Below are 24,186 nucleotides of genomic sequence, written 5' to 3' on the forward strand. Positions count from 1 at the left end.
TTCAAGTGTGTAGAATATTTTTTTTATTTTTATATTGTGAATACTTTAGACTTCTTCATAGACAGTTGTCACTCACGTTCAACCGGACATAGGTATTGTACACAACAGTTCTGTAAACATGGTCCAGGAGATCCAGGGTGTATTTGATCACATTCATTAGACAAAGTAGCCCAGTGTACGTTGAAGAATATCTTTCTTTTTTTCTAAATAGTTCCTCTCAGTTATACATCAAACAACATGTTAGGACTATAGACAGTTACATTTAAAATACTTTACTTTCACAATTTGCTATAAACAAGTTGATAAATACAAGATTAGATATAACAAAAGAATATATTTATTTATCTATGTATTCCCACATACTCCACATATATTTGCTTTTTTGTGTGGCTTAATTCCTTATAAGTTATAATATTTTCCCATCAACGTAAAATTTAACATCATTCCCATAGTTATAAAAGAAGCAGAAGAATCAAATCAATACAAGAATATGACTTCAAAAATAAGTTGTTGGCACTTTAATAGTGATGAAAAATACAAAAGTTTATATGTGTTTCAAATAAAAACATGAAAGTTGCTGCTACGCAAATGTCATAAAATCTAATACATAGTAGAGAGAGGCATTTTTAAGTTTTCAGTCCTCTGTTTTATGTACGTTTCACCAAAACAAACCATTAAAGAGTAAAAAATATCAACAGTCATAATACACATGCAGTCTCTGTATTTTCTTTTCAACACTCTGTATTTCTACTTTCTCTCATTGTTCAATTGGAGAATAAGTCACACATTGTCCTTACATTTGCACATAAAAGACAAAGAATAATAAAAAGCCCAAGTTTCATAATACAAAACTATCAGTAAAAGGAATTCCATTTGTTTTGGTGAATTTTCCTCCTGCACCCCAAGTTATTAGCTAGGCACTGACAAAGTCCCAGCTTAATCTTCGAAACAAAGACTTGGTACTAAGATTGTTTTCAGTTCCCAATAATCCCTAAAGCCTGCAATGGTTCCACACAGTCTTTGGTCTGGTGCATCTATTATTCCCTTTTTCACTCTAACGCATAAATTTTTTTTCTGTCCTGTTTTTGTTTCCTTTCCTAATTAGGTTAAACTTGATGCAGCTCCTTGATGTCAATGTCAAACAGCTAAGTCAAAACCAAGAAGTTACTATTAACAAACTGTTATGATTTCTGTGTGTTCCTGAGTTAACACAGTTGACTCTTTTTGTTTGTGGACAGACTGTAGAATACATGGAGTGTCTCACTTAATAAGGCACTGACAGAGGTCAGCCTCTGTTCTAAAAGAATGGAAAGAAGAAACTGTTTCTTACTATAGTGAATTAGTAGTAAGTAACCAGACACATCAAACAGAAAATTATGGTTCCCTTTGTAGTTATACAAAGGGATGATTAGATTGTTTGATGACAAACTGTCATTTGTGCCCTTTCCAAAAAGTAATAGCTAGATTTAAGTCTGTGCATAACAGCAGAGAAAGCTATGATTAATTAACATTGATAACGGTTAATTATCCCAGTGGCTACCCCTACTTCAAAAACTGTAGTGGTAGAGATCTTTCAGAATGCTAACAGGCTTAACCCTGAAATCAAAGTGCTTGAAACCCTTGAAGGCATTGTGTGGCAAATGCATGGGGAGAAGAAAGAAGCTGCTGATAGATACTGGAGCCAACTGCTCCCCGTTTTAGTCCAACCACTGGTGGCACACAGGAAATCCAAATGATAGATGATGGAGTTCTGGGTATTTGTGATCAAATGGCCAGCCAGTGTCTGAGCTAGAAAACAGAACAAAGATTTTATTGAATTTATGACATAATGTCATACTGTTTTATGTTTTCTCTTTTTTTCTTGTTTACATGCAACCTGTGGGTAAAAAGTCATTTGTAAGTCTGAATGTAACCCTGTCTGTTTCTGTGTTGTTGAGAGTTGCTCTTTAAAGGACTCCTGCCAAAATATATTATAAGAATCCTAAGACAAATCCACACTAGATTAAGACTCCTCTATGATCTCTGTGATTTCTAAAACAGTTCGAACATAACTAGGTCACCTCCAATTTGTAATTTTAGAAAGAAGGAAAACATGACTGTAGTGTTCTTTGTACTCTGCCCATGAATTTTTCTTTTTGGTGATTTCTTATGGATCTAAGCACAGTGATATCACATATGTTACTACATATGATACATTTCCCTTTAAATTTTGCAACTTTATTTCTGAATATATTTTGGATTTGAATTGCAGCATTGAGAACTTGCTTCTCTTGCGTGTCCCAACAAGAAATCTACACATAATTCTGAGGGGTGTGCACTTCTTCCCTGCTGGGGCCCCAATGAACCAGTAATGCAATCCTTGCTGAAATTAATTTACAAGGAGTCTGAGTATAGAATGATTTTTCGGTTTTAAAAATTTCTTGGGAGTCGTTGATTTTTCGTTGACACGTGTTGATGCAGGGCCCCATAGCTCAATAAACTGGGCTAATTTGGGGAATGCCAGTCAAGTATGGGTGTGACGAGTTTGCTGATTTTGCTTTAAAGGTGGCCAGTCCCACCTCAAATTTTCTGATGACCAAACCACACAAGCGGGTGTTTGTCACCCTTCATAGTGAGGCAACACTGATCCTATTCATTTCTTCCAAATTGCACCCAGGGCCTGGATATGCTGTCAAAATTATGATTAACAACTATGTTCCCACAAAGGACATTTTGTGCAACCTCAAAACAGTAACTTCACTACACATCTAATAGTTGCTCCAACGGTCTCTTAATGCAGCACAGGAGGCCTCTCCAGGGCTCCTTTCGACTACTTTACATCTAAAAATAATGGAGAAAGTTAAGGAAGTTGCCCTTACTCTGAATTGCCGCACATTTCCACTGGCCACCAGGTGATGTTCATGTTCTGGAGTGATACAGTAGGCTATTTTCTGCAAAACAGGTGATAAGAAAACATCATATGGAATCCTAAAGCATGGTCTCTAAAAGACAAAAAAAATAATTGAAATATACTGGACCTATATATATATATATATATATATATATATATATATATATATATATGTATATATATATATATATATATATATATATATATATATATATATATATATAGTGAATTTGAGAAATAAATAAAATGTTTGGATGACAAAGCACCAAGAGGGAATACAACTTTATGAGACAAATTTCGAAAAAATATTCAAAATAATACTCTAAAAGTAAACACACACACACACACACGTCTGAAACACACATGTCTGAAAACATGAGAAAGTCCAATCCAAAACTCAACTGGAAATACCAATGGAATTTGGTAACTGCATCAACAGATTGAGGATGATACTGGTAGATTGCCACAGATTAAAAATAGCTCTTCTCTGGCTGGATGATTGTGACCACAAACTCTCAGCGCTTTGAGGATACACACTATATATTTCCACAAGCTATTTCCATGTGATTAAGCCAGGTTCTTTTCCTGATCATATATCAATAGACATAGTTAAGTTTTGAGTATTCAGCTACGTATGTTTTCTCAATATCTTCAGTTAGTGTAAATTCTCACTCATCACTACATAAATATGTTTACATACATACCTCTTTCAAAGTTCCAGGTACACTGAAGAATTTGTAGATAGCGTAAAAGGGAACAAACAGCATGGATGACATGGCTACTCCCCAGCCCAAAATGTTGGCCCAATAAGGGAAGGTGTAGTCATCATATTTCAGGCCTCCTGACGTCAACGTACTGGCTATAACAACAAACTGTAAAAGTAAATGTAAAAAGGTTTTTAAAAAATGTATTATGTATTACAAAGCCTCTAATAAATATTCTTGTGAACTTGGCTGCTCATATTGAAAGTATGACCTTTCTAATTATCCGAAACCTAAAAAGAATCTTAGCACTTTTTAATGCATGTTGTCATCCTTCTTCTGCACAATTTCTTTAATACATGCTTTTCCTCTCTTGCTCTCGGTGAAAGCGAATGCTTTTTTTCCTCCGCTCCCTCCCTGCCCTGCTTGATCTGTTTTTGTCCAGTCTTTTCCTATATTTTTGTTGCCTTTCTTTGCACATCCTCCAAATCTACAAATTATGGATCTGGTCAACTGGTCTCTCAATGCAATTGATCAAATTTTCTCGACGAGAAGACTGGGCACAGGAGAGCCCTCTTGTCCTGCGGGGACACACCTGGTGGGATTCACCCTGGATTTATTCATGATAACAGGATTTCTGCTGTTTGGAGCTTGCGGATACCTGGCTTATCGACATATTTGTGACAGACTTGGCCGAACTAGTGAACACTCGGACTGTTAGTGTGGACAGAGACGCAAGTTGGATGTGAGTCTTGCAGAGACTCGGAGCCCAGCTGAGGACTCAAAAACTCACTAAGGTATTGAAATCGAGCTTGGAGAAGTTGTTAGTTTCGGCTCAGTGGAACGACCAAACTAATTTGGATTATTGGGAATTGAGATGTATCGGAGAGACTTCAGGAAGATTGAAATTTATAATCTACCTGACCTAAGACATTCTGTATCTGAATTGGCTTTTCCTGGGTTGCCTTGGAAGGGCTGCATGTTTTCAATCTACTTGAAGATATGTAAACATAACGCTCCTTCCCACCTTACCCTCTCCCGTTATCCAGGCAGCTGTGGAGCTGAGCACTCCCAAGGACATTCCTTGATAACAACATCTTGTCGGACGTCTGCCGGGAGGCTGAGCAATGTGGTTTCATGGCCCTGTGATGTCACCGCCTTCACTCATGTCTTTGTTTTATCCTGTGTTTTGTCTGAATATTGCCATTTGCCCTAATGTGTCTTTTCCTCTTTTTTATTTTATTTTGTTAGAAACTGTGGAGTACTCACTTTTAACCCAGAAAATGAATTGGAACAAACTTGGAATCCAGAGACTCTAGCTTATTAGTCACTCTTTAGCTTATATTGTAGAAACTGTAGAGTAATCACTATTTAGATGCAGAGAGACGCCTATTATTGCAACCCAGAAAAGGAATTAGACCAGAGGATACTTACTTATACTTATCTACCAACCCAGAATAGTAGTATCTAGTTTATTTACTTTAGATCAACATTAGATTATTTTTCTTCTTTTGCTCTTTCCTTTGGTTTGTTATTTTGTTTGTATTTCCTTTAAAATCCTGTAAAGCACTTTGTATTGCTTTGTTGCTGAAAATGTGCTATATAAAGAAAATTACCTTTACCTTTTACCTTTACATAAGCAGCTTATGTACAAGCGTTGTGTAAATTCAATTGGCATTTTAATCCATTACTTCCTAAAAATAGGTGAGATATTTGATCAACATTATATACTTTTTACATTCTGCAAACATTAGGCATAAAAATCTGAAAGAAATAGGGAACATTAGTTGCAAACTAGTGGAACGCTAAAGTCGTTTTTATAACATTGGTTCTTATTTACATGCCACAACTTAAGCCGGTGCTTTGACAAAAAAAAAAAAACAGCAAATAGTTACTCTAGAAAAGTGTTTATTTTATTTTTTTGTTATTGTTGTTTACTGTAGTTGAATGAGCAATAACAAAAGACCCGGCTTCAGGGATTGTAATTGTGCCAATGCAATATCTGCATAATATCAATTTAACCATGATGCCTGGTGTGGCTTTGTTGTTTAAATTCCTGGATAGTGTTTGCTTTAACTTTTTTGAAGTGTTGTGACATGTTTCTTTTTTTATCTGTAATTCAAGCTAAGGCTGCAATGAAACTATTTCCTATCTTGCTATGTTTGCTGGCATTTTGACAGAAAAAAATTATGCTACATGGATCTGAGTTTAAGGAAATATGGAAGACTTTATGGGTCATCAAGTCCTGTCATGTCTTCGAAGTATGTGTGACAGTTTTGATGCACTCCAATTTTATATTTACAGCGTTCTGCTTCATCAACATTGGGTATATTACTTTTCTGTGACATTATCTCATTTTATTTATTTATTATTAAGATCAAGTGAAGATCTGGAAACAAAACCTTGGTGCTCTAAAGTGCCCTCAAGTGGTCAGGCAATCAAGAGTTTAATTAATCATACAGTAAGTGATGGCAAGGAGTTCAATTTCAAACATCCCACATCCTGAAGTCAAAACACCATCTTCGTAAGTTATGAAACATTAATATTGGGTCACTGCTGTGATATATTAATCACACCAATGTAGATTCTGTAGCATTATTGCAAATGTGAAGTATACATGATGTATATGAGCTACTGGTGTGGCTGAATGGTGGTATGAGAGACTTATTTCGCTATGGCATTGTTTCTTTAAAAGTTATTGAAATAAAAGTATGATGTACAACAGTGTGACAGATTCCCTTTTTTCTGACCACTGGATGTAATTAGGAAGCATATCTCTATTGTTCACTGTAAATACTTTTTACGTGATGTTCATGTGAGTGATGTTTTTTTTCATGTGAGTGATGTTTTTTTACATTTTAAAAAGTTTTAGAAAGCTTAAATTGTTTTCTAAACATATTTTACATGTATAACTTGGTGTCTGGACACAAACGCTTTTGAACAAGGCATGCTGTTCTATTGTTCAAGGCTTCATATGAGCAGTGTAAGTGTATGTACAGTGTAAGAGCAGGAGTGCATGGTGTTAATTATCTGCGGTAAAAGCAGCAGCAAAGTCCAGATTTTGTTTCCGTTTCACAAAATGTCATTGCAAACCAAATTAATTATTCGTCACAATGAAAAGGAGCATGAAGTGAATTTGATGTTATTGCCACAACCCCCCGACCTACCATTTGGGGTGGGGGTTTTGTGCTTCAACCCCCTACTGACAAATACATAAAACTCTGGAAAGCAGAATAGATGTTGCCAAATGTTTCTGGGTTTATGGGTTTTGGGGTCTCACAAATTCACGCAAAGCAGCTGTCTAGGACTTTATAGTCACATTCTGAGTCTGGAGAAAGTTATAGGGCCGAGTAAGACATCCTGACTAAAAAATTGCAAACATGCTCTTGCTGTGTTTTTCACTCTGTATATACACATATGTCGTGTGTGAGCAGCTGTGGCTCTGTAGGAAAAATAGAAAAAGTAAAGTCAAAAAGCTTTTTTTTTCCCCTGCTGCCACTTCACACTTTGCATGTCAAGTCAGTCACAAGTTAACCTACTTTTCTGTATAATGGGCTATTGGTAAATGAGACATTTTGTGCAAAAGCACTCAGTGGTTGGTGTGAATAGAAAAGTGCTAAATATAAATGTTTTCTGCCCATTTACCATAGGCCACATACTAAATGGTATAAATAAGTTTTTTGAGAAATGATGAGTTTGTCCTTTTTCTCACAATATAAGAGCACAAAATGACAACACCTATTAATTCCAATATGTGGTGTATTTGTCAGCACATTATTTTTATATTTTTTCTTTACCAAAAAGTTTTTGTGTTGACATACTCAGCGGCGGGTGTAGAAATCAGTTTTATTAAAGGAAGCCCATGGCTGTCTACGCCTGTAGCTGAATTGTTGCAGACAGAGAAATGTGCTTTCTCGACAGCTCATGCAGATAACAAAAAGCTAAAACTGACTGTAAGCTAAGGCTCAAACCACATCCCCCTTTTTCCAACATATCTGTTGGTATACTTGTGCATATGTATTAATTGTTTTTATCTTGTAACCAGGTTGCTATGTATTGCAAATTTTTTGCTCAGGTCCCTCTTGAAAATGAGAACTAGATCTCAACGGGGTTTACCTGATTAAATAAATAAAGGAATATGGTATTTGATTCTAAGTGAGAGCTTTTGACTTGTGTCTCAATCTTACTACATTATTTAAATCTACTTTAGATGGTGACTCTGATGCATATATAAGTCAAATTATCCTATAAATGCTGGAAATGAGGCAGTAAACGCCATCGATGTAGGTTGCATTTTCTCAGAGTGAGTTACGTAGTTGATTATAATCTGGTGGAAAAAGATTGAATCTTTCTGCATTTTTCTTACCAGAAGAAAAGCTGGGCTGACAAATTTCCAGCACAGCCTCCAGTAAAGCCCTGGCTTGAAGCCCATCATTCGCTCAATATCTTCACTAAAGCGGTCCACACCTGCACAGAGCGTGAAAGGTTAAATGGTTTCAGCAGAGGTGAAGCAATAGGTTGTCACAATAAAGATTCAACGTGTGTTTTTGTTCCAAGTGAATCCATTTATTTTCTAACTGGAAACAGAAATTCACGAACATCTAAATTGTTTACTCAATTATGTCTTCAAGAGCACAATAATATTGCCCATATGTTTCTCAGACTGATTCCTACAACGTTGTTTTTATTTCTATCTCTTAAGCTTACAAGGTCTTAAGAGATAGAAAGTTAATTTAAGACTTTCTGTTATACTGAACTCTAACTTACCATAAAACCATGACACTCCAATGGCCTCGATCAGCACGCCAAAAAGTATGGCAGTCCCTGCTGCATACTTATCTAACAATGTCAGAACATAGATCCCACCCTGCAGAGAAAGATACAAAAGAAAATTTGTGAGTCTCAGTGTCAAAGTGCATCTTAATAAGTTAGATTATCATCACACTTAATTTATTTCTTCTGTTCAACATAAAAAGTGAAACTCATATATAGATTCATTGCACACAGGGTAATATATTTCAAGCAGTTTCTTTCTACTAATTATGATGTTTAATGGTCTGCATCAATTGTTTGCAGTGTCTTTGAAAATTATAATTTTACATAAATCCTCTAAAAACCTGGGAGTACATTTTAGTCAATGTCAGAAAATAAGCATGTGGACATATTCTAAAAGTCAAGCTTTTTCATGTTTTATTGATATCATCTCAACCCTATAATCTTTTAACAAAGAAAGCAAAAAAGTTTTTCCTTTTACTAACATTTAAATTGATATAATAAACAAACCGCATAAATCCTTTATAAAGTCTTTTCCAAATCTTTCTGTATTTGAGTTTCACATGCCACAAAATTGTACTATTTCTCTGGCTGCTAATGAATGAATTGGAATGCAAGGGAAATTTAATTGTTGACTTCCTGGACGCAGTTTAATTGAATCCAATGTCATCAGATTGTGATGCAATAGTTCACGAAAACTGACTGCTTTCTTATGAAGATGCTAAATCATGAGAATTGAGTTGAGTGCAGTTCAGAAACACTCTCTCATAATGAGTCAGCAAAGCTTGACTGGCATACCAGAGGAAGGTATACCAAATGTATAAACATATATATATATATATATATATATATATATATATATATATATATATATATATATGTTTGTTTATACCAAATGTATAAACAGAAATCAACACAAATACCAGATGTTATAAAGAATTTTTATAACATTTTTGCAACATTTTTGAGGAGTTTATAAATTAACTTTAAGAAGCATCATAAATGTTGATACTGACATTAGTAATGCAAAACAGGGCAACGAGGAAGGTTCCAAAAGCTGTGGCAAATGTAAAGAGCTTTCTGTTTCTTTTAAGAATCTTGAAGTCGTCTGTCAGGCCCGTAATGACCGCCTCCATGCCGCCCATCTGAAGGAAACAGACAGACATGAAAACCAGAAATGTCTCCAAGCCAGCCGAGCTCTTAAATACATTGCAATGTTCAGTTTTTATTTGGTTTGTAAGCGCAAACATAATAATATTATCACTTTAATGACACAAGTTTCTATCCATCCGACAGATATCTCTAAACTCTTATGTGTGCAAAGATACAGTTTGGCATCAGTTACTGACACTTGAGTGAACTGATTATAGTAAGTAAATAAGTGCTGGTACATTAATATCTATTAAGATGTCAGGATTAAACTTGTGATTTGATTGTGTGAATAAAACAGTGAAAATAATTTTACAGAGGTGTTTGTGCTTCTCCTAAAATATTATGTTTATTTGACCTAGGACTCTAATTACTATAAAGTTTGTTGCTGTTGCAAATTAGATTAGCTTTGGCAGATTCAATATTATTTCAATCTGAGCTGTAAAAGATTAGAATGTTGTTGTTTTTTCAAATCAAAATCTTTCCTAATACACGATAAAAACAAATAAATACATTCAAGGTTTTGTTGATGTAATTTATTTTGATAATCATCCAAAGTTTAATTGTTCCTTGAGAAAAAATTCATATTAGATGAACATCTGTGTTCATTTAATATGTATAATGTTAATTGTGTACAAGTAAACTCTATCTGTGATAAAGAGTCTGCTGTAATTATTTTCAGTTTTAATCTTCTATATGCAGGATCTGTGGTTTTTATGACTTTATTTAAGTGTATTGATATTATTTGCATTAATACAGAATAGTAATAACAATTCTTATTTTACTATTTGGATAACATTTCTTCATAGCTGATGGTTTTGATTGTTGCTATAGTGTAAATGTAAAAACTGAAACCCCCCCAATGGCCACTGTCATAATATAAAATTCTGAAAGTGTCGGAATCTAAATATGCAATGATTTCACCATATTGAGTTGAATAGATGAAATCCAAAGTCTTAGGAAAACATAAAATACCATTGGTTTTTCTTGACTATTGGCCTGGAACTAAAACAGCGCTGGGATAAATTCCTTCAACAAATAGCACGAATGAAATGTTTTTGCAGATGTTAAACAAGAAGAAAAGAAAAGAGACAACTTAATTCTATTCACCCTTAAAATCAATATTTTTGGCAATTACAGCTGCAAGTCTCATTTGACACGTCTTTGTAGTTTTAGCTCATGTAGCCAATGGAATTTTTCTCCATTTCTCATACAAAGCTGCTTTGCTGCAAAGGTTCAGCCATTACCATACTGAAAGCTAAAAATCTGCCCCCCCATAAGGCTTACCTCAGGAAATCTATCATCACCATATTTCTCTGAAATAGTGTCTTAGAATAAATATCTGAGACTTGCGTTTTCCCATAAAGAGGTATTTTTCTAGGGACCTATAGTGTGTTTTACAGCATAGCAAAGAAATGGAGGATGACTTAAGTTATTGTTGTAATAAAATCTTAGATTTCCCCTCTAAAAGAAAACATAAAGCTGGACGGACAAGTAGCATACGATCTGTTGAGATTAAACTCTACAGTATTTATCTTCAAACTGAACGTCGTCTTGTGCTGTGAAGTTGCAGTTAGTAAAAACATTACAAAAGCATTACAGAAATCTCCTCTCTCTATTGTTTATGAGGCAGCATTTTACTTGAATGTGGTGAAAGGTTTGACCTCTTTTTTTTCCATGTTGGCAGCCTTTATTTATGTATAGCAGTTTGTAGGTGATCTCCGACTAGAATGATTATTGGATAGTTTATGCCTCTTTGCCTGCTTGGTGAATGGCAAACTTTACAGCAAAATATGTAAAATTATTGGAAATAAATATTCAGTTTAATGAAGCACACAGCAGCTTATATAGATCTGCCTTGACACTGTGGATTAAAGTTCTGAACCCCTCCAATAGTCACTATAATTCACATCCTGCATCTTTTTGACAGTTTTAGCCTCCAGCATACAGTGGTTAAGGCTACTTACCGAGCTATCAATGCCCAAAGTCAGCAACATGATGAAAAACACAATAGCCCAAAATGTTGAGCCAGGTAGTGTTGCAATTGCCTCTGGATAGATGATAAACACCAAACCTGCCCCTGTAAGCAACCAATAATATGAAACACTTTTATTTACATTCAAATTGTTATGTGGACGTAATGTAAATGATGTGTATTGCATGTGTTTTACTTACCTTCTGTTGCTACATCTTGCACTCTCACATTATGCTTTTGGGCCATATATCCAAGAACAGAGAATATTGCAAACCCTGAGAAGAAACTAGTGACGCAATTCACTGTGCTGGTCAAGAGAGCATCCCTAGGTTAAAAACACGCAACGATGAGAAGCTGGAAATATATTTTCTCAACATAAATAGTTAAAACTTTTCACATATCTGAAGTTCTACAGTCTGGTAAAGGGATCATTAGGAGACTTTTGTGTATGTTAACTTATATGTGTACTTAAACTAATTTTGAGTATAATTATGGAGTTGAATTTAAATACAATACAGTTTTTAAATTAAGTAAATTTACTTTAATTTTCATGGTTTTATCTTCTGGCAAATACTGAAGATTAATGGGAAATTTCAAGAGATTTAATTAATGGATAATTAGAGAGCGGTTCTGTGACCACTGACAGAATGAATAAGGTCGCAGTGACCTTAGCCACCTCCTGGGATTAAGGAGCCGAAGCCTCTGAATGAGCAATTTCCTTCCATTTGACTTCCCTTTCACTTTCCTTTTGTTCTTATTTTTATGGGCTGTGAACAATTTAAAGATGTTTTCACTGAACACCGCTGTCCTGTCTGCTTATTCAGGTCATTAGACAAGTACATGAAAAGAATCAGGCAAATCTTTAGTAGATAAGAAAAAAAAAGGCACATGACACTGGCCTTCAAAATATGTCAGCTTAAGGTTTTACTTTATTTGAGAAAAATGGGGTAAATACATGAAAAACTACATTTAAAAACATGTTTAAAAAAGATTTACCATTGAGGTTAACAACATAAAAATATTAGAATGTGAGGAATTTCATTATGACATTGATGAACCGAAGCAGTCCTATGTTTTTACACAGGCTTAGTTTTGTCATTTTGAAATGAAAATATTATATTTGTTACTCTGCGAATAGAAAAAGTATTTTAACCACCAAATTGAAATTGTAGACACGTTTTTGACATCCTAGGTATTAAAGCAAGGATTTGCTAAAAAATTGTTTAATGGATAAAAGAAAAAAAAGAGAAGAGTAGTCCCTTAATTTTTAGCCTGATCTATGCTCTCTCTTCAAGGGTCTGATTTGTCTGTCTCACTCAGTACCAATTTCTCAGATGTCTTGAACTACCTGATTTGAAGTCAAAGCTTGTTTATACTCAGCTGGACAACCAAATAATAAGGCATTTCAACAAACATCTACAGTGTCAATACAGTAGATTAATTGAAACAGCTTCCTTCAAGCCTTGCAGCCTTATGCCACCTTCTAAACTTCAAACAGTGCAAATCTTAGTATTGTCTCAGCTCACAAAAACAAGACCGTTTCAGTTTTGTTTGGAGAGACCGATACAATGTAATACAGATAATACAGATATACACATTTGGATATTCTCCGTCTAGCAAAGCGTTTTTTCCACACTTCTGTCTGCGCCTGCACTTTGTTTCTACCCTGTCGCCCTTAACAGAATCTGACAAGTGGTCTCCCTCCTAAGGAGTTTAATGTTAGCTTTGATGTTGACTGCATTGCTATATCCTCATTTACAAGTTGATTTGAATGTAAGGGTTTGCCAAACGTATAAACAGAAATTAACACAAAGCAATACAAAAAAAATACTGTTATAAATTGTAATAGTTGTAGTAGTAGTCAGAAACAATTTATGTACAGTAGTTTACTAGTAGTTAACTTGTTTTCTGTATTTGCTTTTTATTATTATTCCAGTCTTTTTCTTTTTAACTAGTTCAGTCTTGTTCATTTGTTTTCTAGCAAGACTTACTTGCTAGAAAACTTCTAGCAAGACTTACTTGGACAACAGTATCTCTCCTGAACTGCTGTTCACTTATGGCTGCTAATGTAGGAAAAGATAAGCTCAAAACCTTTTGTCTGCTGTGATCTGAAGAACAGTAGCTCTCTGAGAAAAAAACAACTAAACATGCAGCCTCTGGCTATTATCTGGCAACCCTTTCTGGTGTGTACTTTATCTGTCCTCAAACACTAGGACACTGAAGTAAGCTGGACAGATTAGCATCACATATGTCTTGTTGTCTAGCTGCAATATGGAAAGGAAGGCTGCTTAGAAACAGCAAGATGTTGCTGTGGGCTTGTTTGGGATTATCAGCAATTCACTGTGAGCCTCCTTACCTGTAGCAGTTGTTGTTAAACTTGTTGTAGCTGGAAAATGCAATGAGGACACCAAAGCCTGCTCCCAGTGAGTAGAATATTTGTGTAGCAGCATCGATCCACACCTATAGGTTAAATAAGGCAGACAAAAAAGGTTAAAGTTAACATTAAAAAAGTCTGCTCAAAAATGAAACTTGGATTTGATCTTTTTTGTGTGCCACTTTCTACAAGTGTGGCAGGGCTCATAAGTTTGTAACCACTCTCTCTGACCTCCAGGTTGTTTAGTCGGTTGAAATCAATGTTGAGGTAAGCTTTGATCCCCTCCATAGACCCTGGTAGAGTTATGCCTCTGATGAGCAACACAAACAGGACAATATACGGCATAGTCGCTGTGATGTACACGACCTGAAGATATGCACAGAACAAATAGCACATAGGTTACCGAATTCACCATTGCACTCCCCAAAATAATCCAATGTTTTTTTCAAATAAATACAGAAAGACTCTTCTTTTTTCTCAAATTCAAAAAAATTGTAAGTATGTTAGAACCTTAACACAACAGAAATAATTGTAATGTCACTTTTATACTATTAAATTTAATGTTAGTTAAAAAATAAATATTGGTTTAACCCACACTAACAGTGGACTGTCTTGTTCAAAGAAAGCAAATTTTTTCAGCTTTTTTCTATGACATGAGTAAATTTTATTAGCAAAGTTCCAGTTGGAGATAGCGGTGGGTCAGCACCTGACAGCTTTTGTCCAGATGATCAAGCACTGCGTCTACTGCAAGACATAAACCCTCTGATGTTGCTGTGAATATCAGATTTATAACTCAGTGGAGTAATGAAAGTATTAGACACTACCATACCAGATCCTTCTAACTGTTAACAACTAGCCTATGAATAATATGTCAAAAAATAAGTACAGGTTGCCCATACCTTCCCTGAAGACTTGACACCTTTCCACAAGCTGAAGTAGAGGATAAATACAACCACAACCAAGCACAGCGTTAACTCCCACCGAGGCAAGCCCAGGTCCTGAATACCTTTACTTTCATGGAGATGCAACACACCCCGTCTGCATAGGAGAGACAAATCCAAATATACACTGTCATGATACCCAGAAGCCATAGTTAGTTTTTACATACCCTTGTTTATAGATGATGTTAGTTTTTCATTCAGTAATCTGGACATGACTCAAAGGGTACACTTAATTTTTTTATGGATTATTGCCACAAAAATATTTTCTGAGCGTGAAAAAGAAATAAGCAACTGTTTTTTTCACAACAAGATACTGAATCTAAGTGGTCTATAGACGTGGAATGGAACTTACTTACAGGGATAGCTTAACTTTTGCTAATATAGATTAGGGTAAGTATCTTAACTGTAGTCTTAGATCTCAGTTTGTAGAATCCGATTTATTGATTCTACAAATCAATAAATCAAAGAGCTGGCTGACTGTCATACTGATGTACGCACATCTAAAACTGTTGTCATGGTTGCAATCTACGTCACAGTTATTTACAATGTCTAGTTTGTTACTAAAAGTCCTTATGTGATATGTTGCACAACAAAAAGTAATAAGCCCCCAAAAAAGCCAAGCACACTGTTTGAAGCAGGTATATTCAAATGCTTAAATGCAATGTTCAAAATAAGTTGAAAGTATTTTCAGTTGAACTGATTTTCTGTGTCCGCAGACTAAAACTCAGTCGTTTAAAATTTAGCTGTTGTTGATATATGATTCTTTCTGATATACGTATGTTGATATGTCTTTTTGTTAAACTGAACCACCAAGTTTATTGGACCGCCAAGGGAGTTTTAAAACAAGTTTTAAATAGCTATCAGAGGTTAGGATGGGAGGAAAAGAGCAGGGATGATAGCACTCCACCCTCAGCTAACATATCAACCTGTTGATTTCACTTCGTCTTAATTTACCATGGACAATATACTGGATGAGATACATTTTAATAACTCCACTTCATTGATATTCAGTATTGAAATAAAATTTATATCAAGCTTGTTGACACTGTGTACAAAGGCAAAAAAAAATGTGTTCATTGATTTTCACAGAAAATTAGCTACTTTTGTTTCAACACCTTGCAGATTCGCACAAGTAGATCAAAACTGTCAAGATTAAATTGCTAAAATTAAATATTTTCTGCTGTCAAGCTGTCGGCTCAAGATGGCCTTCCAAACACTCAACAATTTCATGACACAAAAGACAAATGATGGCTCTTTTTTTCCCTACCCAAATATTGTTTCCTTCTGCAAGCTTTGCTGCAAAGTAACTACACTGGAAAAAGAGTAAATTTACTGATATCTTATATTTAGTTACTGTATGAATTTAGATAAGCAAAGAACACTCCAGAAAGCATTATAAGCACTAATCTTATCTTCATAAACTGCTATTCTATAGTTTTTAAGAATGCCACAAGATAAAATCTTTATATATCCTTTCTTATCAAGACTTCTTTGTTTTTACATCATACATATTCTTGCTCCACCAATTGCAATACACATGCCTGACACCTAGTACTACTCAACCTAGAAGGTATGTAACATTTCTTATGTTTATCTGTTGCCTAAATTGGGTGGATATGCAGCTGAGAATTTTTCAGGCAGGTGAAAAAACATTAGTGTTTATAGATACATTAGTTTTAGGCTGTCATTTTTTGGATGTCATTTATAGTTTTTAATAAGGTGAATATAAAACTGCTGTTGATTTTTGCTTTATAGAAAGAGGGGATCCTTTATTTCAGCTGCACTTTTTTAATTCAAGCTTTTTCATTTAGGTCCTACAATCTTGCAGCTGATAGTAACTATATTTCATGAGGACATTTTGAAGAACAGTTTAGAACACAGACTCTAGGTGTCATATGGAATCTCACTACATACCAATCAAAACAGCCAAATATCACCAATCTTCAGTTTAGTAAAAGGTTCGATCAGAGATTTACATGAAATTAGCTTATAATAAAGAGTCCAGGATACCATGCACTCCAACTGTCCCTTTGGAAGAGAAGCAGGCTCACAGCACCAAATATTTTCCACCATATTAAAGAGGGCACATGAAGTACTTGTTCAAATCTTTTACACCATACCCAGATGAAGAGTTTGATGCCAAAGAACTCAATGTTAATCCCATGGAAAAGTCCCAATGGTGTTTCTCAAGTTACACATTTGTGAGAAAAGAACAGAGAAGGCTTTTCTTCAGTCACTCACAAATAATAAGACTCAAACTCCACTCCTAAAGGAACTTTTTCCTGCAACTTTTAGATATGTTTCTATCTCAACACACCTGAAGTTAATAATTAGGTCTTTAGTAGGACTCTATTGGAGGAGCATTTAATTTGGGCATGTTGGACCAGGAAAAGTTCTAAAAGTTTCGAGACAAATGCCCTTTAAGGATTGGAATTTGAGTCTCCTGGTTCAATAGTTGTTATGGATGATTGGGAGACTTAAAAATGTAACTTTTGCTACAATAATCTTTAATTCTAACTGTGCATAGTGGAGTGGTAAACACTGGTCCTCCTTAAATAGAATATTGACTAGCATATTTGATGTGTATTGATTTTGATGATGGCACTTAACAAAGTGCCATGCCTGTTACTGTATTTTCAATTGGTAACTGTATGTTGTTATCACTTTTTGTGCTATTATGTAAAGCACTTTGAACGGCCTTGTTGCTGAAATGTGTTATATTAATAAACTTGATTGTCTGATCGAATGATTGTTCTTGTGGCAAGTGAAATGAGCCTTTGAAATAACTGATAAGGACACACAAAAGAATAATGAAATTAAATTAACGTATAAAGAAATACATAATCATATCTTGAATTGTGGCCGAAATGGAATTAATTACTAATAAATATAGGGGACTTCCACACAATTTTTAAATTTTGGGAGAATCTTTCAAACATGTCAAAAATCAAATGTGTTACATTACTATACAAAGTTATCCATTACTGTTATTCTTATAATTTTTATTCCACCTAGAAATATTAAGTCTGAAAGAAAAGATCTGTGAAAAACTTCAGAGGCTTTTTTTTGTAAGGGAAATGATACATTTAAAGATTTGTGGTCCTGGAAGGCACAAAGCAGCATGAAAATATCAGTTGATGTGTTAAAAAAATGTATACTGTGCTCTTATCTGAGGGCCTCATGTTAGAGTTGTGTTGCAATGCCCCAAAGGCCTCTCGCCCACCTGATTGAATTGATAATGTACTCCTAGTAAATGCAGACTGTAACATCAGCACAGTTCCCTTTGGCCCTGTTACTCTAAACATATTTAGTCTTATCATCACTCAGGAAGCTGGTAGCCCTGCCATCCTAACACCCGCTGCTACCATGTGTTGATCTTGGTGTATTTGAGTTGCGTGCTGTCAGGTCTTAAATAACAAAAACGAAACACCATGAGGCAGCTGGGCGGTCTTGTTTCAATCAGCTACATTTCACTCATTACAAAAGATTTTGTCCGTGGTGTTTTAAAAAACAGATTTTCAAAACCGATCAATCTCTGTTATTACACTTTCAAAATTACAATAACATTGATTTATAGAGTGTTGTTTCCACAACTTAAACCAGATGTGGTTGCTGCTGACTACATCTAAAGAGAACGGCTATGCTTTAAATTAATTAGTTTGTATTGCATTACTTCAAGAGAATCATATGTTTGGGTGAAGGATATTATGAAAAATTGGAGCTTTACATTGCATTATAATGTTAGTCCCTGCAATTGTAGTTATAAACATTGTGTGCATTTAAAAAATAACTTGAGACATTTGACTTCGCATATCAGCGGTATCTGATGCCTAGAAATTGGTTTGTGTCTCTTTAAGAAGATCCTGCTCTTTCCAACACCTTCAACACTGTCACAATAATGCCTTTCCATTACTGTTTACAGCAGTTTTTAGGAGCATTGGTTGAAACTCAAAACCTTTTCGCTTTCAAGTTTCAAACAAGGTTTCAAGTAGTATTTTTTTTTTTCTTGACATTAACAGCCTTCTGTAGTGCATTTTGACTAAGGCAATGGGTCAGATAAACCATAAACTTTGTAGGTGTGTTTTATATGTATTAAGCAACCCAGCTGGAAAGCCTAAACTCCCCTCAAAATAAAAGCGTAAGATTAGGTGTGATGTCAGTATGAAGGAATGTTTCATTCGAAAGTTTGTTTTACTAATCAGGTTTGCTGCAAATGATGGCTAACCTACAAACTAAGCTCATGAATGTTGGTGTGTGAGATGTGAAGCAATTGAATTGTTGACTCAGTTGTCCTCCCTCACGCTGTGCTTTGGCTTTGCTCCTGTTCTCAAAGCTGTAAGAAGGAGGATTTATTATCCCCTACAGTCTCTAGCCCCATGGAAGATCTGTCTCAAAGTGCCTTATTGTTTTCAGTCTGCACATGTTCCTGTCCTTTAATGTAAATAAAGCGTGAAAACAAAACAAAAAGATATATTTTCAGTTTGGGTTTAATGGACCATGTCTTGTGTCTGTCTGTAGTCCCATCATTTTTTTGAAGGTCTGTTGTAATTTACAACAGTCCATGCGAGCGCTGAATCCACGTGGTTAATAAAAGTGTTTACATACCTCCAATATAGCAGGTTTGGAGTTTCGTGGAAAATGGAATATTACCCAGGGATACAGTTTAAACAAACACTGAATGCCGGGACGTGTTGCTCAACGGAATGGGATCAGGTCTTTATTAACCCGTCACTTATTGGCCCTCATCGTGTTCTATGTTTTCTGCACTTCAAACCTTGCATTTGTCCATTGTATTGTCCAAGTCCAAGTCATCTCACAGACTTCCTTTGGGCTACACCGTCTTCACAGAAGCTGAGGAAGAACTGGCTGTCTTTGAAGTATAAACAGATGGGACTCTTTTCAAGCACTTCAAAGAGAGCATTTGAACTTTTTATGTATACACTTTTTGTAGTGCAAACACTTACAGCTAGACAGTTTTAGGTTGTAAACTCACATTGCACTGACCGGTTGCCCACTTCATACTGACAGGAGCTGTTTTATATGGCTTTGGATGATGGTATAATGCAGACACAGATAATAAAATATATTCCATAGCAGGTTGTGATACGTTACTTATCTATGTATGGGCTTATAGGGTGGTGTAGTTATTACCACTGTTGCCTTGAAGATAGAAAACCAGTTTATTTTTTGTCCTTGTACATGCTTGGGATCACTGTGGGTGGATTTTATCTTACAATCTAAAAATATGCATCTTCGCTTAATTAACCACTTTAAATTGCCCTTAGGTGTGAGTGTGTATGTGCAGAGCTGTTTGCCCCATCTGGGTGATTCCCAGTAACTGCTGGAGGTAAGCACCAGTTCATCCTGATGGCACTGGATGAACCATTACTACAAAAATATTAAGGAGGATCTTCACTCCCCTTATTAAAAACATGTACAGTGTGACTTCCTGTTGCTGCAATAAAAGATTACATTACATTAGGATTCCTTTACACATCTTGACCAGGCATGCTAATAAATGTGGGCTCCACAATAAGTTATATTTTGTGATAATATAGTTACAGTGGAAAGATTTCACTTACTCGTAGTACTCAGCTGCTGGGGTGATCTTGTACTTGGCATAGGTACCATTGCCAAGGACAGACCCATTGATGTGGTCAGGGTCAGTGCAGTTTACGCTGTTCCAGTCGTTGCCACATTTGAGCCATGGGAGCTCACGTGTCATGGAGGAGAACAGGTAGTAAAGTGACCAGGCAATGATGACGTTGTAGTAAAAACCAACATACAAGGCTATGACAATCACGGTGTAGCCCACACCTGACAGAAACAGGAATAATTATAAATTAAGAAACATATAATGTTGCATATTTACACCAATCAAATCATAAGCATAATTGTTTAACAGATAAGGTGGAAAGTACAGATATGTAAAAGACTTCCTTTGCAGATTATTGTGTCCATATGCAAATTATTCTCAACATACACATTCTTTAGTGACAATCATTTATTGTCTGGTTTAAATTTGAAGTGTTTTTCTGCCCTTATTTTCATGAAGTATCAATTAGAGATTTAGCAGCAGGTGGATGTAAAACCACCCTTATCTATTGAAAACTCAGAACCTAAATTAGTGCTATCTACAATGCATTGATTGTAATTGTACATCATTTTGGCCTCTTTTAAGGGAGACCATGAAGCCCGTGTTGTGTGTTATTCTATCTCCACTGGAATGTGATGTCTTCACACGAAACAGAGGAGCCTCATAAACCCTTCACCTGCTCATTCTGCTCAGGAAAATAACAAACCCTCCCACCTTTTTTGCTGAAGCCAACAAAAACACCAACTGGTGCCATTTTAAAACATACTCATCTGAGAGTGCCTGAAAATCTACTTTTTAAATCTCCTTCTTAATGCATTAAATCTCCTTTTTGAAAATCTATTTTGTAGGCAAATTTCTCAAAAGTGTGCCAAAATGTTAATGCTCAATTAGATTTCATATGTAATTTATAGACAGTTAATGTGTCTGAGTAAAATTCATAGACAATGACTCATTTTCTATATGAGTCATTGTCATTGTCTATGACACATATCAGCACTGTGATATGTGATTCTAGTGCTGGTATGCAAGACAATTTCCAGTGAAACAAAGTGTAGCAAGGAGCCAGAATGTTGCGAGTACAATGAGAGCAAATGAATGACCTGCTGTGACAGGTTTTAGTTACAAGGGACTCTTTTCTACCTTTGAGAGGGGTAAAGGAGAAGAACAAACTGATAAAATTAAAGGGCAAGGACACATGAGAGGCCGATAAGAAAAGAACATGCTGATCTGTAAGTTTAAAAGGTTACAACGAGACTGAAGTCAATATGTTGTGTGTGTTTGAATCTGAATGTGAGTCCTATTAGTCTGTGTATGTTAAACAAAAATACCTTTAAATATTGGGCATATTTTCCAAACTGTAGCTGCTCCCTCCCTGTTGTACTGGCCCAAGGCAAGTTCCATGTAGAACAGTGGCATCCCAGCAATGACCAGGAAAAGAGTATATGGGATTAAAAAGGCACCTGAAAAGACACAAATCATCAAATTGAAGTGCTTTTCTTCATTTTTTTTTGAGTTTGACTTTTTGTGATAAGAAATGTTGACAAGTGGCAGTGTGATGGATTAAGAAGGGAAACAGGATGGCCAGGGGCTTGACATTCTCAGAAAAATAGTGGGAAGGATCAAAGCTATTTTCATGCTGTGCTTCAGAGGCACATCCACCCCAACGTAGGAAACAAGCTTTGATAATTGAATTGCTCTTGACACTGTCCATCACAGGTGACACATTATCTCCAGTAATGAATAAATATTCGCCAAAGGCCAGTCTGATTGACAGTTCTGTGCTGGGGTTGGACCACTGAGGGTGCAGAGTAAGAACATGTTGATTTTATTTTTACATTTGAATAGAATATAAAAACAAACAGAGGACAGGGCACAGCTTCCAGTGAGCCCTCTGTTGTCATTGACATGGAAGGTTAAAAAAAGCAGCACTATTTTAAGCAATCCTTTGTTTTTTTAGCTACACAAACTTATTCTTTTCCCTCTCACCACACTGCAGATTCAGCATTCAATTGTGTTTGAATCAGTTGTCATGAGGTCAAACACCACTTACATTAAAGGTTCAAATATCAGAGGATGACCTTAATCATCACTAATTGGGGCATTTCAAAGCGCAAATAAAAAATAAATAAATAAATTGACTGCTGTCTGCAGAATAATTTCAGATTCATCCAAATAAACTAAAAAGAAATCATAATAATACATGTCCAACAACCTGTAACAGGACACCTGGCATTTTGCTTGATGATCTTGGTAGTTGTTTAAAATTGTTATCAGACAGAGTCAAATTATACACTTCACTATGCTCATGAGGAAATTTAAAATGGGGCATTTCCTCGATCATGAAAGCAAAAACCCGCCTCCCCGTTTATACTCCTGGGACTATTATCGGAGATTAAAGGGCTAAAATTAGAATTGAAACAAAATAATTCACTTTGAACATCAAAATCACAAACATGTTTTAGCCTTCTAATGAATCCAGGAATTGTAAATATTGTAAATAATAATAATACTAATAATAATAATAATAATAATAATAATAATAATATGTGTATTAAAACAGACAACATCAGTACAGGAATACAAAAATCTTCTCTATAATATTTTCGCAGCATTAGCACAAATCTTATTTCAATGTCCTCATATGCAAACTGCAAACTAAGAGTTTACTGCTTTCTGTTGCTTTTTTGTGCTATTTTACGCACATTAGTGACGAAACACATTGCTCACTCACCTCCTCCGTTTTTGTAGCACAAGTATGGAAATCTCCAAACATTGGCCAAGTCCACAGCGAAGCCAATAACGGACAAGAGAAAGTCTATTTTCTTGCCCCAAGTTTCTCGGTCGCCCTCAGGAGACGCTCCGGGTAAACCCACGCGGTTCCCAGGGGTGGAAATAATGGAGGAGCTGGTGTACTGGACACCATTCTGGTCCTTGACCAATATCAGTTCTACCTCTTTTTTCTCCACATCGCACTGTTTCAGCGGTGCGACCGATGACAGTTTGTGCTCTGGCAGGATCTGGATGTTCATCTTCTCCGCGATGAATGTACGAAGCCCTCGCCGGTGCGATGGTCTCACAGCTCCCTGTGGGTCCTGGTAGAGCTGGCTTTCTGAGTTGATGAGCTTGGCAAAAACAGTAACAAGGGACTGTTCCCCACCGTAACTACAGGTGACACCTCCGTGTTCATCGGCTAGAGAGAAGAAGAAAGGGGAAAAGAGTTTGGAAAGGTTAGGGATTCGTGCGTAAAGTTACGCATCTAGGAAATCACGGTTTAGAGCCTCAACAGGGGATAAGTGGCATAACCATGTCTACAGCAGACAGACCTGATGTCCACGTGCTTCTGCTACAAGTACAGCTTTAAGATGAATTATGATCTCTATTTCTCAGCAATACAAAGTGTCAAGGGTATTCTACTCCAGTACGTCACCAAACGTGCTGAGGACATTACGCAAGATTGAGACATATCTCATCGAAATTAAGTCCAAGATAGAAGGATATTATAATATGAGTCAAGTTACTAAAGCAGTGCAAAGACAGCTCTTCAGCTGCTATCCCGTACTTGATAAAACTAAGGACACCTCTCCATGACCCGATGCTGCTGCGCTCCGGATGCGTCTGAGGGAAGACTGCCCATTCTGAAGGAACTTTGAGACTCGCCTTCTCAAGCTGAGACGATAAAAAAAATGCGAGCTTTGAAATCTGTTTCCTCTCTCTCTTCCACGTGATATTTTATAATTGAACATTTTCGTTTCTTGTGTTGAATGTTAGTGTTGCATGATCACCTAGT

At 35.9% G+C, this 24,186-nt stretch overlaps 1 protein-coding gene across 2 annotated transcripts; it reads right to left on the reverse strand.

Annotated features, from left to right (window-relative positions):
* On the reverse strand, window positions 1–24,023 carry slc6a2 (solute carrier family 6 member 2). Of its 2 annotated transcripts, none has more exons than XM_014474081.2 (15): window positions 23,959–24,023; window positions 23,131–23,589; window positions 21,728–21,859; window positions 20,386–20,620; window positions 14,762–14,900; window positions 14,094–14,228; window positions 13,845–13,948; window positions 11,689–11,813; window positions 11,481–11,593; window positions 9,381–9,509; window positions 8,359–8,458; window positions 7,958–8,058; window positions 3,595–3,762; window positions 2,859–2,930; window positions 1–1,788 (listed from the first exon to the last, which is right to left on the reverse strand). In XM_014474081.2, the coding sequence occupies exons 2-15, from the start codon at window positions 23,426–23,428 to the stop codon at window positions 1,765–1,767; spliced, it is 1,875 nt and encodes a 624-aa protein (XP_014329567.1). In that variant the 5' UTR covers window positions 23,429–23,589; window positions 23,959–24,023; the 3' UTR covers window positions 1–1,764. The 2 variants fall into 2 exon arrangements, with proteins under 2 accessions (XP_014329567.1, XP_023188758.1); XM_023332990.1 differs by lacking the exon at window positions 23,959–24,023 and adding an exon at window positions 23,723–23,943.
* Window positions 24,024–24,186: the final 163 nt, after the last annotated feature.

Source organism: Xiphophorus maculatus, chromosome 4 (genome assembly GCF_002775205.1).
Source record: "Xiphophorus maculatus strain JP 163 A chromosome 4, X_maculatus-5.0-male, whole genome shotgun sequence".
NCBI lineage: Eukaryota > Metazoa > Chordata > Actinopteri > Cyprinodontiformes > Poeciliidae > Xiphophorus > Xiphophorus maculatus.